The 13,017-nt window shown below is 50.8% G+C and overlaps 1 protein-coding gene across 3 annotated transcripts in view; it reads right to left on the reverse strand.

The window, feature by feature from the left end:
• Window positions 1–13,017, reverse strand: part of NUP210 (nucleoporin 210) — a 114,861-nt gene that overhangs the window by 31,914 nt on the left and 69,930 nt on the right. For all 3 annotated transcript variants that reach the window (XM_036911497.2, XM_036911498.2, XM_036911500.2), the window contains exons 17-20: window positions 8,547–8,739; window positions 7,881–7,987; window positions 5,950–6,054; window positions 5,763–5,864 (exon numbers count right to left, since the gene is read on the reverse strand). In XM_036911497.2, the coding sequence (XP_036767392.2) occupies window positions 5,763–5,864; window positions 5,950–6,054; window positions 7,881–7,987; window positions 8,547–8,739 (507 nt within the window). The remainder of the gene's footprint in view (window positions 1–5,762; window positions 5,865–5,949; window positions 6,055–7,880; window positions 7,988–8,546; window positions 8,740–13,017) is intronic.

Genomic DNA, 13,017 nt, shown 5'->3' on the forward strand with positions numbered 1-13,017 from the left:
TTGGCCAAGCTGCAAATTCTGCCAGTGCCACTGGGTTCAAGGACACATCCACACAGATGAAGCTTGCTCAGAGTATTTCACATGACTTAAAGTCAATTAATAAAGATTCCAGGAAATCACTCTTCCACTCCAAAGTGACTGCTCTATAATCTGAGCTATCCCCACACCAGCCTGGTGTCACATACAGGTGGTTGAGTCAGGCCTAAGACCCACCAGGTCTCCGGCTTAGCTGAAGATGATGCACCCTGGTCTTCCCCTCAAAGAAAACTCACTTAAATGTTAGAGACAGAAACAAGAACTTTCTTCTATAATGTTATTCAAGGCTCCAATCTGATTCCTCCTGCAAAAGTTACCACTGTCAGGGGCTGGCACATCCTTCACAGCATAAAGAAATTACATGTTGCACTGGCTGCTGACAGACCCACACAGGGGAAAGCACAGAAGGCTTTCTATTTTTCTTTTTTTCTCTCCTTCAAAAGGACCATTTTGCACATCTTAAACAAAGACATAAAATGGTAGTGGGGAAATCAATTCCTATTCTCCTTGATTTCCCAGAGGCTGGACATCCAGCCACCTTCCGGATGACAGAAGTGCGGGAGGGTGTCAAGCTGCCATCCCTGGGGAGGTTGCAAGGCCTGGCTGTCTGTCTGCTTGCACACGTCAGCTCACTTCACCCCACTTGCAAAGTGCTTTAAGATAGTGCTCACCTGGCCACGTTAGAGACAAAGAAGCTGCTGGTGGGGACGAAAGGAGACTAGTTAGCCAGCTGGTAGCAAGGTGGGGACCTGCCTCCATGCCAAGCTTTAGACTGTGTGTGTGTTATACCACCCTGTTTCCCTATGCGTTTCAGACCCACTTGCTTCTTGACTGAGATAAGGGAGGACATGTGTAAGAAGAGGAGGGGCAATCCATGCCCAGAATGAATTCTAATGTCTACGTGTTGAAGAAAGTCAGTGAATACGGAGCCGACGGGCAGGTCTTGTCACCCTGTCAGAGACGATGAATGCATTAAGGCTCATTAAGACGCAGTTAGGGGAGCCAGAGGCAGGTCTGCCAGTAAGCAGGACGCGGAAGTGACGTCCACCCGTGCCCGCCAGGCCCTAGGTTCTGCCCACATCCTCTTGGCTCCTCACATCCCTGAACCCCATCACACTTGTCCCTTGATGGGTGGCATTTATGGAAGACTAAGGACCCTACAAACATTTCCAAACATTAAGGAGCCACCTGTCCCATTTCCTACAGTGTGCCCATCAATGTTGCATATGGGCCAGGCTGTGCCATGCAAGAGTGTTAGGGTCCGTGTCCCCAACTAGATGCCCTCCATGGCGAATGTGGGAAATGACCAAGACCACATGACAATCAGGCTCTGAGAAGGATCCTGGCTTGGGCTCTGGGTTAAACTTCCTCCAGGGACCCCAGCCAGCCCTGAGGCTTCCCTCTGGGGCGGCACTGGGCACAGGTGCTCTGTCCACAGGTCATTCTCACCAGAACAGCAGACACAGCTGAGTTCAAGCCCTGCGGCTGCCACCTACTACCTGCCTCATCTCCCTTCTTGATGCCTCCTTGGAGGTACAGTGCCTATGTGACTAGCTGTGCCATCACAGGACCGAGGAAGCAGAGAGAAACAACTGTGGCTCGTGGGCCCAGAGCCTCCATCTGACGTGCTCACCACTGAATCCTCAGCACCTGCAGTGGGGCCGGGACATGAAAGGAGCCAATCTTTGCTGAGTGAACACATTAACTAAAGGTATGAAGTGCTCAGCACACAGGAGGTGCCTCCCTCTCCTCTTATAATCACATGGGTTCTGCTTAGATTACTTATTTTTAAATGTAAAGAACTGTTGAGAGGAACCGGCAAGTTTAAATCAGGTAAGCGCTCTTATGTGCACACCAGCCAAAAATGAAATAAAGCCCCTTGCAGAGTTCTTGGGGTGGTGTGACCAGAGTTCGGTGTAGCCCCTGTCTCCCATGTGGGACCCGCAACCTTCATAAAGGCCCAGGTGTGTGAGCTCTATGAGCTCTACGCTCCCTTCCAGAGACACTCGGAAGCCAAAGTCTTGCATCCAAATGTATATCAATAGAAAAGAAACAAACGTTTTCTATGAGCTAATTGGAGAACTGTTGTGGGCTTTCTTATCTCTGTGATTAAGGGAAATGAGAATGCTGCTAATTAGCAGATGGAAAATACAAAAGAAATGTGTAAACGTCCTTCAGAAAGAACCATCTGAGAGAAGCTGCTAGGACCTGTCAGAGACTGTCAAGGCTCCATGACAAATTCCTCCTGCTGGTTACTGAGAGGCAGTGGGAACCAGAACCCATTTCCAGCAGGAGTTGCCATGGTCTCTGCACAGGCCTGAGATGGTGGGAAGCAGAAACCCCAGAATGCCTTCTGGGCAAAAGTAATTCTTGAGGGACCTGCCACTTGCTGCTGGCACTTCCCACAGGGCCAGACCTGTGCTTCAGTCATGCCTGGCAATGGGCGCTCTCCCACTCAACAAAAGGCATGAATGGGATGAGACACATGAGCAGAAGCCAGGCCACAAACCACAGAGAACTGCGCTAGCTCTGCTGGGACCATCTGTAAATGGGGCCACGAATTCTTGACTCGGAGAATCCTAGAATCAGTTGCTGACAGAGACTGCATCGGGTAATCCCATAATTTCAGCTTTGCAGAACTGAACAGAGGTTCACAGGTCTTCTGGGGAAATGACTCTGATGCTAGAATCCCATCTGGAGTCTTTCAGATAAGGGTCCCAGCTTGTGTTGAATGCCTCCAGAGACAGGGTGCTCACTACCTATGGAGGAAACCTAATCCATCACTTAGGAGCTCTTGTTCTTGGAGGAAAGGTCTCTCTCTGGCCACAGGTCCACCCTCAGGGCTTACTCAGAATGTGGTGCAAGGCAACTGTGAGTAAAGTGTTTCCAAGTATTGTTGGCACTGTACAAGTTTTTCCCAAACTTGAAACTTCTCTCTTGATAACAGGCGAGTTATCTTTCATCTCCAGAAGTAAAGCAAAGCAAGGCATATTTCAAGCAGTGGGCATTATTTACGATTTGAATCAATACGGAGCCGAGGGGCAAGTCCTGTCCCCTCATCAGAGACGATGAATGCATTAAGGCTCGTTAAGACGCAATTAGGGGAGACAGAGGCAGGCCTGCCAGCAGTAAGTCCTTAAATGTGAAGGACTTAACAATGAACACTCATTTGCAAGGCAGGAGGGATGGCCAGGGAATTATTCTTTCTTTAAAAAGGGAATAAAAAGCTTAGTTAGGGGAGGGCTTCCTATGATCTCAGGCTTCTTGCGACCCTAAGCTTCCTCTAAAACACATTTGTTCCTCGGTGCTGAGAGACAGTGTTTTCTTGCTCTGATTTACACTGATAAACTAAGAGGTCCTGCCGCCTGTGACTCCGCCTCTAGGAATAGCGTCATATGCTACCTCACCCTTCACCAAGGAACTGCCCTGTGAGAAGGCGTCCCCTCCACAAGATAACTAATGGACAAGGTCAATCACCGCAAGAATATAAACAAAGTAAAAACAAAACAAAACTGAATTGTCCTAGAAAGATACAAGCTGCTAAAACTGATTCAAAAAGAAAGACAATCTGAATAGACCTGTAATGGGTGAAGAGATTGAATTAGTGTTAAAAAAAAAAAAAGATGACTTTACTGGTTAATTCCATCAAACCTTTAAGAGTAATTGTGACCAATTCTACACAAACTCTTCCAAAAATTCGAGGAGGGAACACTTCTTTCTTGATGCCAACACTACACTGATACTCAAACTAGACAAAGGACATCGCAGAAAACCACAGGCCAGTATCTCATGACTATGAACATAAACTCAATAAAATACTAACAAACTGAATCCAAATACATGTAAAAAGAATTATCTATCATGACCAAGCAGCATTTATCCCAAGAATGCAAGGTTGGTGTAATATCTGAAAGTCAGTAATATAATACATACTATTAATAGAATAAAAAACAAAAGAAACATAATTATTTCAAGGGATATAGAAAAAGCATTTTTCAAGATCCAATACCCTTTTGTGTGTGTGTGTGTATGTTTGTAAGCACAGGGAGGAGATAGCTAAAGCATATGGGGTTTCTTTCTGAAGTGATGGAAATACTCTAAAACTGCGGTGGTGGCTGCACATATCTGTGAATAGACTAAAAACCACTGAATTGTACACTTTAAATGGGCAAATTGTATGGTATGTAAATTATACCTCAATAAAGCTGTTACTGAAAATAACAAAGTCAGCTAGAGAGGAATAATGGCTGTCCCTTAGTCAGTCTCTGCTCTGCAGTTTGCCAGAGTCCCCACCACTCCCCATTACTCTCCAGCTCTGAAGCTAAGCATCAGGTGCCATTTCACACAGCACTTCCAAGGATGCACCTCACACCCTGCTCATTTTCCTCCCTTACTTAACACCTGTCCTACTCCAGAGGCAACTGAGTTTTTAACACCTGTGTCAAGACAGTGAATAAATAGAAATAGAGAAATGGACCTGGAGGGAGGTACTGCTAAAAAAAACCCCAGAGAGTGAGGTGACATGTCGATTTCTGGTTACACCACAACCTTGCTGCACAACTGTGTGCAAGGTACTCTGGCTGTATTTCTAAAGGAGATTTGGAGACAGGTCTCTGTCAAAGTTCACTCTGTTTTTAGCCTTTCCTGGACCTAGGAAGTTTGCTTTGTGTTATTATAGCCTGCGAGGGCTTGCCTGCATGAACAGGGCAATGCTTAAAGCCAGCACAGACATCAGGCCTGCAGGTCTGCTCACAGTCAAGGTGAGGCCCTGAACTGTCCAACCTCACTAGACCATCTGAATCCCTACCACATGCCAAGCACTGAATCAACACAGGCCTCTTTCAGTCCGAGAAAGTCTCCTTTGGTGCTGGTATGACTTGGCAGCCACCCTTTAACAAAGGGAAAGCAAGTGTTGGGCTCAGAGTGGCCCAAAGGCAACAACATGGGTGCAATATAGTGACATTGCCTGGGTGTCCTTGATGTAACTTCATTCTGGCTGCCTCCATTTCTGATGTATGGCAAGGGTTTGACACAGTCGGCAGTAAGCTTCCATTTTAGGAAAGCTCTGTTTTCATTATTGCATAGCAACTCATGGATGGATATGCAGACATTTAGGATATCAGTGTTTGTTTTCACTCTTTGCTATAACTATAGGGTTGTTTTGAAAAAACAAAAAGACTTAAACAGCCCAAGTGCTCTACCAGGAGAGAATGGCTAAGTACAAATGACTGCACAAAAATAATCAGCCAGCCTATGCATAACATAGGGGAAAGAAAAAAACTTAGGATAAAATCATTGAAAAAAGCCAAAAACTCAGTTCTTCCATACCATGGGCAAAGCTAAGTCAGTATTTGCAAGAATGTGGAGAGGGCCAAGAAAGGAATGTGGAAAAATAGAAAAAGCTAAAACATCTTTTAAAAGCAATTTTCTTTAGGGTTGTTAAGAGTGGTGATTATGCAATAATGTTTTATTCTTAATTAAAGGATTGAAAGGAAGCCATTAGCTAACTAGTAGTGTGGGTAGGTAGTTTGTGCAAATGGAATACAAGTCACCAAGGTAGTATACAGATGACTAACGTTTCACAAACAATGGATCAGAGAAGCTGAAGACCTTGCTAACTGTATCTGATGTGATTAAGTGTCAGGCTTGGAAATAATCAACCTATTAAGCCCCCAACCCCCAGAATAAGGAATTAAAAGGGCCACGGAGACAGGGCCCATACTCACAGTGGCGACGCCCCTGGCCTCCTGATAGGCCACCTGGACAATGTCCGCGGTGCTGGTGTTGAGGAAGAAGTAGCCGGAGCCTTCTCGGATGTGCAGCTCTGCCTATGGGAGGAGTCAGGTTGGGGGTCAGAGGCCAGAGGTGCCCCCGTTCACACCCAGGCAGTCTGGTACAAGAAGAGGACCATACCTGCACGCCGGGGTGGTTGTAGATGGTCACCTCTTCTGGACTCACCCTCACGTCCTCCACCAGGATGAGTTCAATGGAGGCTGACACAGGCACTAGAGGCTCATGCTGAAGGGGCAAGGCCAGCGTCATCAGATCCAGCAGGCAACAGGCCAACCCCAGGCCAGTCCACAGGCCCCCGACCCCGGAAGAGTAGAAGTAGAAGCCCCAGGTCCTGGAGTCATCCCAGGGCACTCATTACATCAGGGACTCAAGCCTCAGTAAAACCACTGTGCTCCGAGCCCAACTAAGGAGCCACATTCCTTTAAGGCATCCATAATCCTGCCAAGGTGGGTGCCCCTTCCCATCTGCCAGGCCCCCATGAGATGGGCAATTTATACACACCCCAGGGAAGTGGGGGGCACACAGCAAACTGCAGCTACAGTGCCATGTGGTTAGGACAAGGACTGGAGCCAACAGCAGAGGACCGGACTGGGGTGTGAGGGGGTCATGGAGGTGTCCCCGTGGTGGGCTCCTGGGAAAACAAGCACGGCCCACCCTCATCAGGTGGTGTGCCTCTCTGAGCCTTTCTGTGGCCTGCCCATGTCACTCCAGGGAGATTGCTGGGTCCCACCCATGTACTCACATAATGGAGCACCTACTCTGGGCCAGGTACCATGATAGGACTAGAGCTTCAACCACTGCCCACAGGGGGATTATGCAAATTCAATCTCATGCAAGGATTAGAAAGAAAAAGTAAATGAATGACAGAAAGGGATGGAGCATCACATGATTGTGAAGGCAATGGAGGGGTGAGTGGAGGACAATCACTCTCAGGTGAGCAGAGGCTAAAGGAAATAAAGGCATAAGTGATGTCAATCAAGAGAGAAAAGCCCACAAGCCAAGGAGCATCAAGACAGACGGGGGACCTGTTCGGGGTATTCATGCCCCAGCAGGGAGGCCACTGAAGCCAAGGGATTCCTGGTGCCCATGGGGACAAGTGAGGGCTAAGCCATGAGGATGCACAGGCATGCTCCTTCAGGGCCACCTCCTCCAGGCCAGCCTCCCCAGTGCTGCTTCCATGGGGGTCACACCCTCTTCAAAAGCTTCCCCTGTTCCCCACCACCCAGGAGACAATTCAAGCTCCTCATCCTGGCATTTGGGCCCTTGGAATCTGGCCGCACTTTCCCTTTCTGGCCAGTATCTGCTGCCTCCACCCATTCAAAACATAAACTGACTGACGCTTCTCCCTACAATGGGGTGGGTGTCATCCAGGTAGGACCAGTCTTGGGCCTGGGGCCCTGTGAGATGCCAGGATGGGGAGGCATGGTCCAGCAGCCATGGTCCACATGTATGCAGATGGTGGACACAGTGTGTGTGTGTGGCAGGGGTCTGCGCTGTGATAGTGGGGGGCAGCAGGGGCTCTGGGATCTAGGCCAGAAGCAGCTCCTCTCTGCCAGGGGTTCAGGGACTGCTCCACAGAGGGACTGATAAGGCAGCTGGGACCCCAAGGACAGGAAGCCACCTGGTGGGGCAGAGTAAGAGGAGGAAGGAGACAGCCTTCCAGGCAGTGGGAACTGGAAGCTCAAAAGCACAGCGGTCTGAACCACCTGGGCATGTGGAGTGGGGTCTGAGGTTAGGACCATGGGGGAAGAGGCTGCAAGGGCAGGCCATGGCTGACGGTGAAGACAGCCTCCTCCTGCAGGGCCGAGGGCACCCAGGGCTGTGCACCAGAGCCAAGAGGTGGCAGGGCCGGGGTGCCTTTTAGGAGGCTCCCTCTAGTTGCCCAAATGCAGGGCATGTCGGGGGCTAGGGGGACTGGGGGCAGAGGGCCAGCAATTCAGGGAAGGGTTGGTGAGCTGAGGGAAGGGACCAGTGAGGGGCTCAGGACTCGGCAACACTGGGCAGAGCTCAGACAGAAGCAGGGTCCCACCACCAGTGACCCCGGGAGCTACCGGCTGCTTCACTCTGGCCGCGCTCAGGTGGGACTGCTGGTGGCCTGTCGCCGTGGCGGAGACGGCTGTGGTTCCCGATGCCTGGTGAACTGAAACGGCCTGAAAACCTGGTCCAGGGAGAGAGAAGCCCATGTTGGATTTGTGCCCCATCGCTGCCTGTGAAGCAGCCCCACCCCACTTTTGATTTGCAGTTTTAAATCTCCCACAGTCCTAAAAGTAGATACCGACTTTGTTTAAACTGCATGTACTATAGGAGTTAACGGGCCTGGAGTGAGGTTCCATGGAGCAGCTTAGATGGGCAGCAGTAGCGGGACTCACTTCTGGCTGCTGAGGGGTTTGCGAAGGCAGCGGGGCTCAGAGCAGCAAAGGTCTTGGTGCCTGGCTGCTCCGTACAACCTGTGATTGGACACTTACGTGCTATGTGCCCCAAGCCTGTTCCCCCATCTCTGAAATAGAGATTCTAGCCCCTGCCTCACAGGATGTCTGTGCAGGATCAAAGGTGGGTAGCGAGTTCACGATGCTCCCTAGATTTTACCCCTAGACAAAGGGGCATCATAGACGACAGTTCCTGACAGCTGCCAGCTCTCCCCAGCAAACCTCTCGTCTGTCTGGGGTGTCACTACTCTGTCCTCCTGCCCAGGCCATGGGGCTTGCCACCCAGCTCACCATGCAACTTCTTCTGGCCACTTCCATCATCCTGGGCCACCAGCTGCATGGGCAGGTCAAGCTCTATGCTGGCCAGCAGTGGTCTGGTGGACTCCCACTGGATGCTCAGGGAGCTGAAGTTGTCGAACCTGCGGCCCTGCTGGTCATAGGCGGCCAGGTCCAGTCGGGGATTGCGGTGGCTGGAGACTGGAACCTGCAAGAAGAAAAGGTCAGCTGCCATGGCCACATACACGCCTGAGCACCACCCCTCCTGACCACATGGTGCACCCTGAGCCCAGCTGGCTGCCTTGTGGGCTCGTAGGGTCCTGGTGAGAAAGTGGGGGCGGTTCACTACCCAGTCCTCACAGCTGCCCACTGCCATGGTGCCCCATGGCCCTGTCCAACCTGGCCTCCTCCAGCCCATGGTTCTCAACACGGAACAAGTTCGCTGCCCTCCCCATCCCCGAGGGCCTTGGCGATGTCTGGATGCATGTTTGGTTGTCAGAATCGTGGGGGTTGCAACTGGCATCCAGTGGGTATAGGTCAGGGGTGCTGCAGACCACGATGCAATGCACAGGACAGCCCCACAAGAAAGGATCTGGACCAAAATGTCAGTGGTGCTGAGGTTGGCGGGCTGATCTTCCTCTCACCCTCGCCTTTCCAAATCTTTGCCAACCCCTCCCCACCCCATGTACACCACAGCCCCTCCTGGACATCCCCCCCAGAGGCTTAACAGGAATGCCAATGACAACCCCTAAAATGTCCCAGAGCCATTCAGTTTGCAAAGTTCCTTTAAAGCCAAGTTATCATGTGATCTTTAATTACCCCGGTGAGGCAGGAGCTGTCACCCCCATACTAAGGGTGAAGAAGCAGAGTCCCAAGGCAGAGAAGGAATGAATCAAAAGTGGCTCAATAGATGAGCGGCACAACTTCTGAGCTCGTTCCAGACCCCAAGCTCCTACCACTTTATCATTACCTCTGCTCTCTGACCAAATCCACCCCTTTGAGCCCATATCAAATTGTTCTCATTAATCCCAGATGCTGGTTCATGCCTTTCCCTCCCTGCCTCAGGCTGGGTAGGCACCTAAGTGCACAAACAGCCGGGTCCCACAGCCTGGACTCAAACACCTGCTCTGCTTCTTGCCACCAGGCAAGCTGTTGATGTCCCAGAGCCTCAGTTTCCCCATCTATGAAGTGGAAATCACAACAGAACCCAGTAGTCTGTTTTTGATAAGGGTCATGCAAGATTTTAAAGAGTATGGCTCAAGTAGGGAAATGGGCAGTCATCAGTCATGTTTACAAATGTCCAATTCTCCAGCCAGCCAAAGTCCAGAAGGAAAGACTGTACTCCTCTGGCCTCTGTGGTCGGGAGTGTCCACATCACTTTCTTTGGCCAGTGAAATGACCTGTCATGCTCTCTTCTCCACACAGTGTCACCTGGCCACATTCAACAACATGGCAGCTGCTTCAGTGTCTATGTCTTAGAAGGAAAATAACAATGACACGGGGCAGGGTCGCCCAGCCTACCCGCAATGTACATGCACTGTGAGCAAGCGAGCCTGTGCTGTGTGAACTGGGCCTGTCTGTTACTGAAGCCGAGCCGAGCCTGGGATTTGGGGCTGTTTGTTACCACAGCAGAGCTGAGCCTCCCCTGACTGATGGAGTCACAAAGTCCCTGCCTTCATTTTGAGGGCTCCTTCCAAAGCCCTAGCTCTCTTGCTCCCAGATAACACTGGGCAGAAGCATCTTAGAAATTCTAAATGCAGGCCAGCACAGTCAGCTGGGGATGCAGAGGATTTTGTTATGACTCTGGATGTGAGCTGGGGAGCTGTGGCTGTGGGCGGGGACAAAGGGCACATTCCAGATCCCTGCACCTTCCCCCAAATGCAATCCTAGGTGAAAAACTAATACTTCCCACCCTCCTGCTACCCCAGGAAGAACATTAACACTGTACCAAGCATGCCTGCAAGCATACGGAATCCTTCCAATGGCCGTTTGAGGCCACATTATCCCCATTTTACACTGTGGAACCTGAGGTTTGGAGATGTTAAGCAACTTGCCCAAAGTCACATAGGTTTAGGGGTGGAACTCTGCCACTCTAATTTGAAAGCCCAAAGGCCATCCCTGACACCATCCAGCCTCTCCCCGGTGCAGCTCCATCCAAACCCCAGCCAATCAATCTCTTCTGTCATACAACTGGTGCTCAACCAGTGAGCTGAACACTGGATGACCTGCTCAGAGGACCAGGCTTAGGCCAGAGACTGGTCCCACTCTGTCACTCTGACCAGTCAGCTCCGTTCTGGTATCTGGCCTTGCCCATAATTTATTCTGCACACACATCTTGGGCGGCCTCTGCCTTTGCAGAGATGTAAAACTAAATTGATACTGTACCCAGGTATATAGCAGGCATATATCTTTCCCAAGGTTCCCTGGTGAGACCATAAATCACAGAGGCCATGCCTGATCAGCTCAAACCTCTGGAACCCCAGGACTAATGGATCACACGGCAATTTCGGGTTCGAAGTCCATTATTTCCTGGAGAGAGAGATCTACGACACGTGCAAGCCAATTCAGAGCCATGCTCCACTGCCTGACCATCATCCTTCAGTCGAGAGAGACAACCTGGCTGACTCAGAGGTCACAGCAGAGAGCCGGACAGACACGGTTTGCCTGGCAAGTAGCCAACATTTAAAGACAGGAAAGATGCATGTAGATCTGAGGTTTTTATTTTTGAAAATGAGGTTTGGCCAGCCTGGGGTTGAGCTGAGCACCTGCTCCCCAGGTCTACACCATCTGCCCACCCCATGCCCCTTTCTTCTGCAGCGCCCCCACCTGGCCTCTCCAGGCATTTGAGCCTACAAGAGGCAAGGGCAAAAGAGAACAGGGACACAAACACTACATTTATTTGCATGCTCATTCATCCACCACATATACTGAACTCCTACCATGAGCCTGGCTCGGTTCTACAGACTCGCAAAGAGGAAAGAAAAACATAAATTCTACAGTGTTAGGTGATGTTAAGTGCTTGAGGGCGGTGGAGGAAGAGAGCTGGAATAAGAAAAATGGTGCAGGAGTGGGGGTGAGACCTTAGATGAGGTCTGAAGACTGAAGACACCTCACCAAGAAGCTAACATTGGAATAAAGAACGGAAGGCGGCAGGGCAGGCCTGGGGACACGGGGAGAACTCCAGCCAGAGGGCCCAGCAAGTCAAGAGACCCCGTAGGGCACGTTCTGGCTGCTCGGGGAAGGACAGGGCATCCAAGCAGGGTGGGGCTGGGCAGGAGGGAAAGAGTGACGGCGGCCAGGACGCGGGCCCTGCAGGTCCCAGAGGGGCTCTGGCTTTTACATCTGATGACTAGGATGTTACCACTGTGGGATTTTAGCAGAAAGCATTAACAGTTACTCTGAATATGCCCATCCAGTCATGTTTATCCCCTGAAACAACTCTAGAAGGCCACTGTCACCCCACCATCAGCCCACAGGTGGGGCGGGACTCAGACCCCAGACAGACTGACGCTGCTGGGCCTGTCAGTGTCAGCTGCTCTCTGGCTCCTGGCCGCACCAACGGTGGACCTAGCAGGCTGGGTTTTCTAGAAGAGTCCAGACTTAGTATGCTTTTATTCTTTCTATAAGGGATAACTTACTGACTACATAAAAGGGATTTAAAATGTAAAACTTTCAGGACATTCATCTCAATAGCCTCCAAAGTCAGGGGGAAAAAAGTCTTTTCCCAAACACACACTGATTTTCAGCTTGGGAAGAAGGTCATCGGCTCTAAGCCACAGACACCCAGGCCTGAGCTCAAGGTGAATGCCAGCTTCATGGCGGTGACTCCAAGGGGCTCTGGGCTCTCAGCCCAGTTCTCCTTACCTGTCCAGAGAGAACAAAGGTGGATATCCCTTGCCCGGTCCCTGCAGGGGCAGGTGAGAGAGGGCTTCAAAGCTGACAAAGAATCCTTGCTTTTAACCAAAGCCATCAAGGCACCAACACACACAAGACCAGCATCGGGGTAGTGCAGGGCCCACACACCCATGTGTCTTGGCTGCGTGATCAGAAAAGCCCAAAGAAGGGTGGAAGCCCACCCACCAATCGCCAGTGCAGCAGGAGGAGAAGTCGAACTAAAGCTGCAGGGCACATGGAGGCCAAGAGTCACATGCCAGATGGCAAAATATACCCAAGTCCAGATGCTGGTGCCTCCCACAGAGCTTCAGAGATGTATTTAGACCAAACACAAAGCCGCCCTCCTCCTTCAGCCGGAGAAGCCAAATCCCAAATCTCACTGCTACTCAGTGGGAGAAGCTGCCAACTTCAGCTTCAGATAGGTTCCACTAGGGGTGCAGAGAATACACCCTGAGCATTCTTGGGGCAAACTGCGGAGAGATCCCAACCAGAGATGGCTCCAGAAGACACACAGACCTCAGCACCACCAGGACAGAGTGCAGCTGCACACGCCCAGGGGCTGGGAGCAGAACAGCAGCTTCAGGGGCCGCCA

The sequence above is a fragment of the Manis pentadactyla genome, chromosome 1, assembly GCF_030020395.1.
Source record: "Manis pentadactyla isolate mManPen7 chromosome 1, mManPen7.hap1, whole genome shotgun sequence".
Classification (NCBI taxonomy): domain Eukaryota; kingdom Metazoa; phylum Chordata; class Mammalia; order Pholidota; family Manidae; genus Manis; species Manis pentadactyla.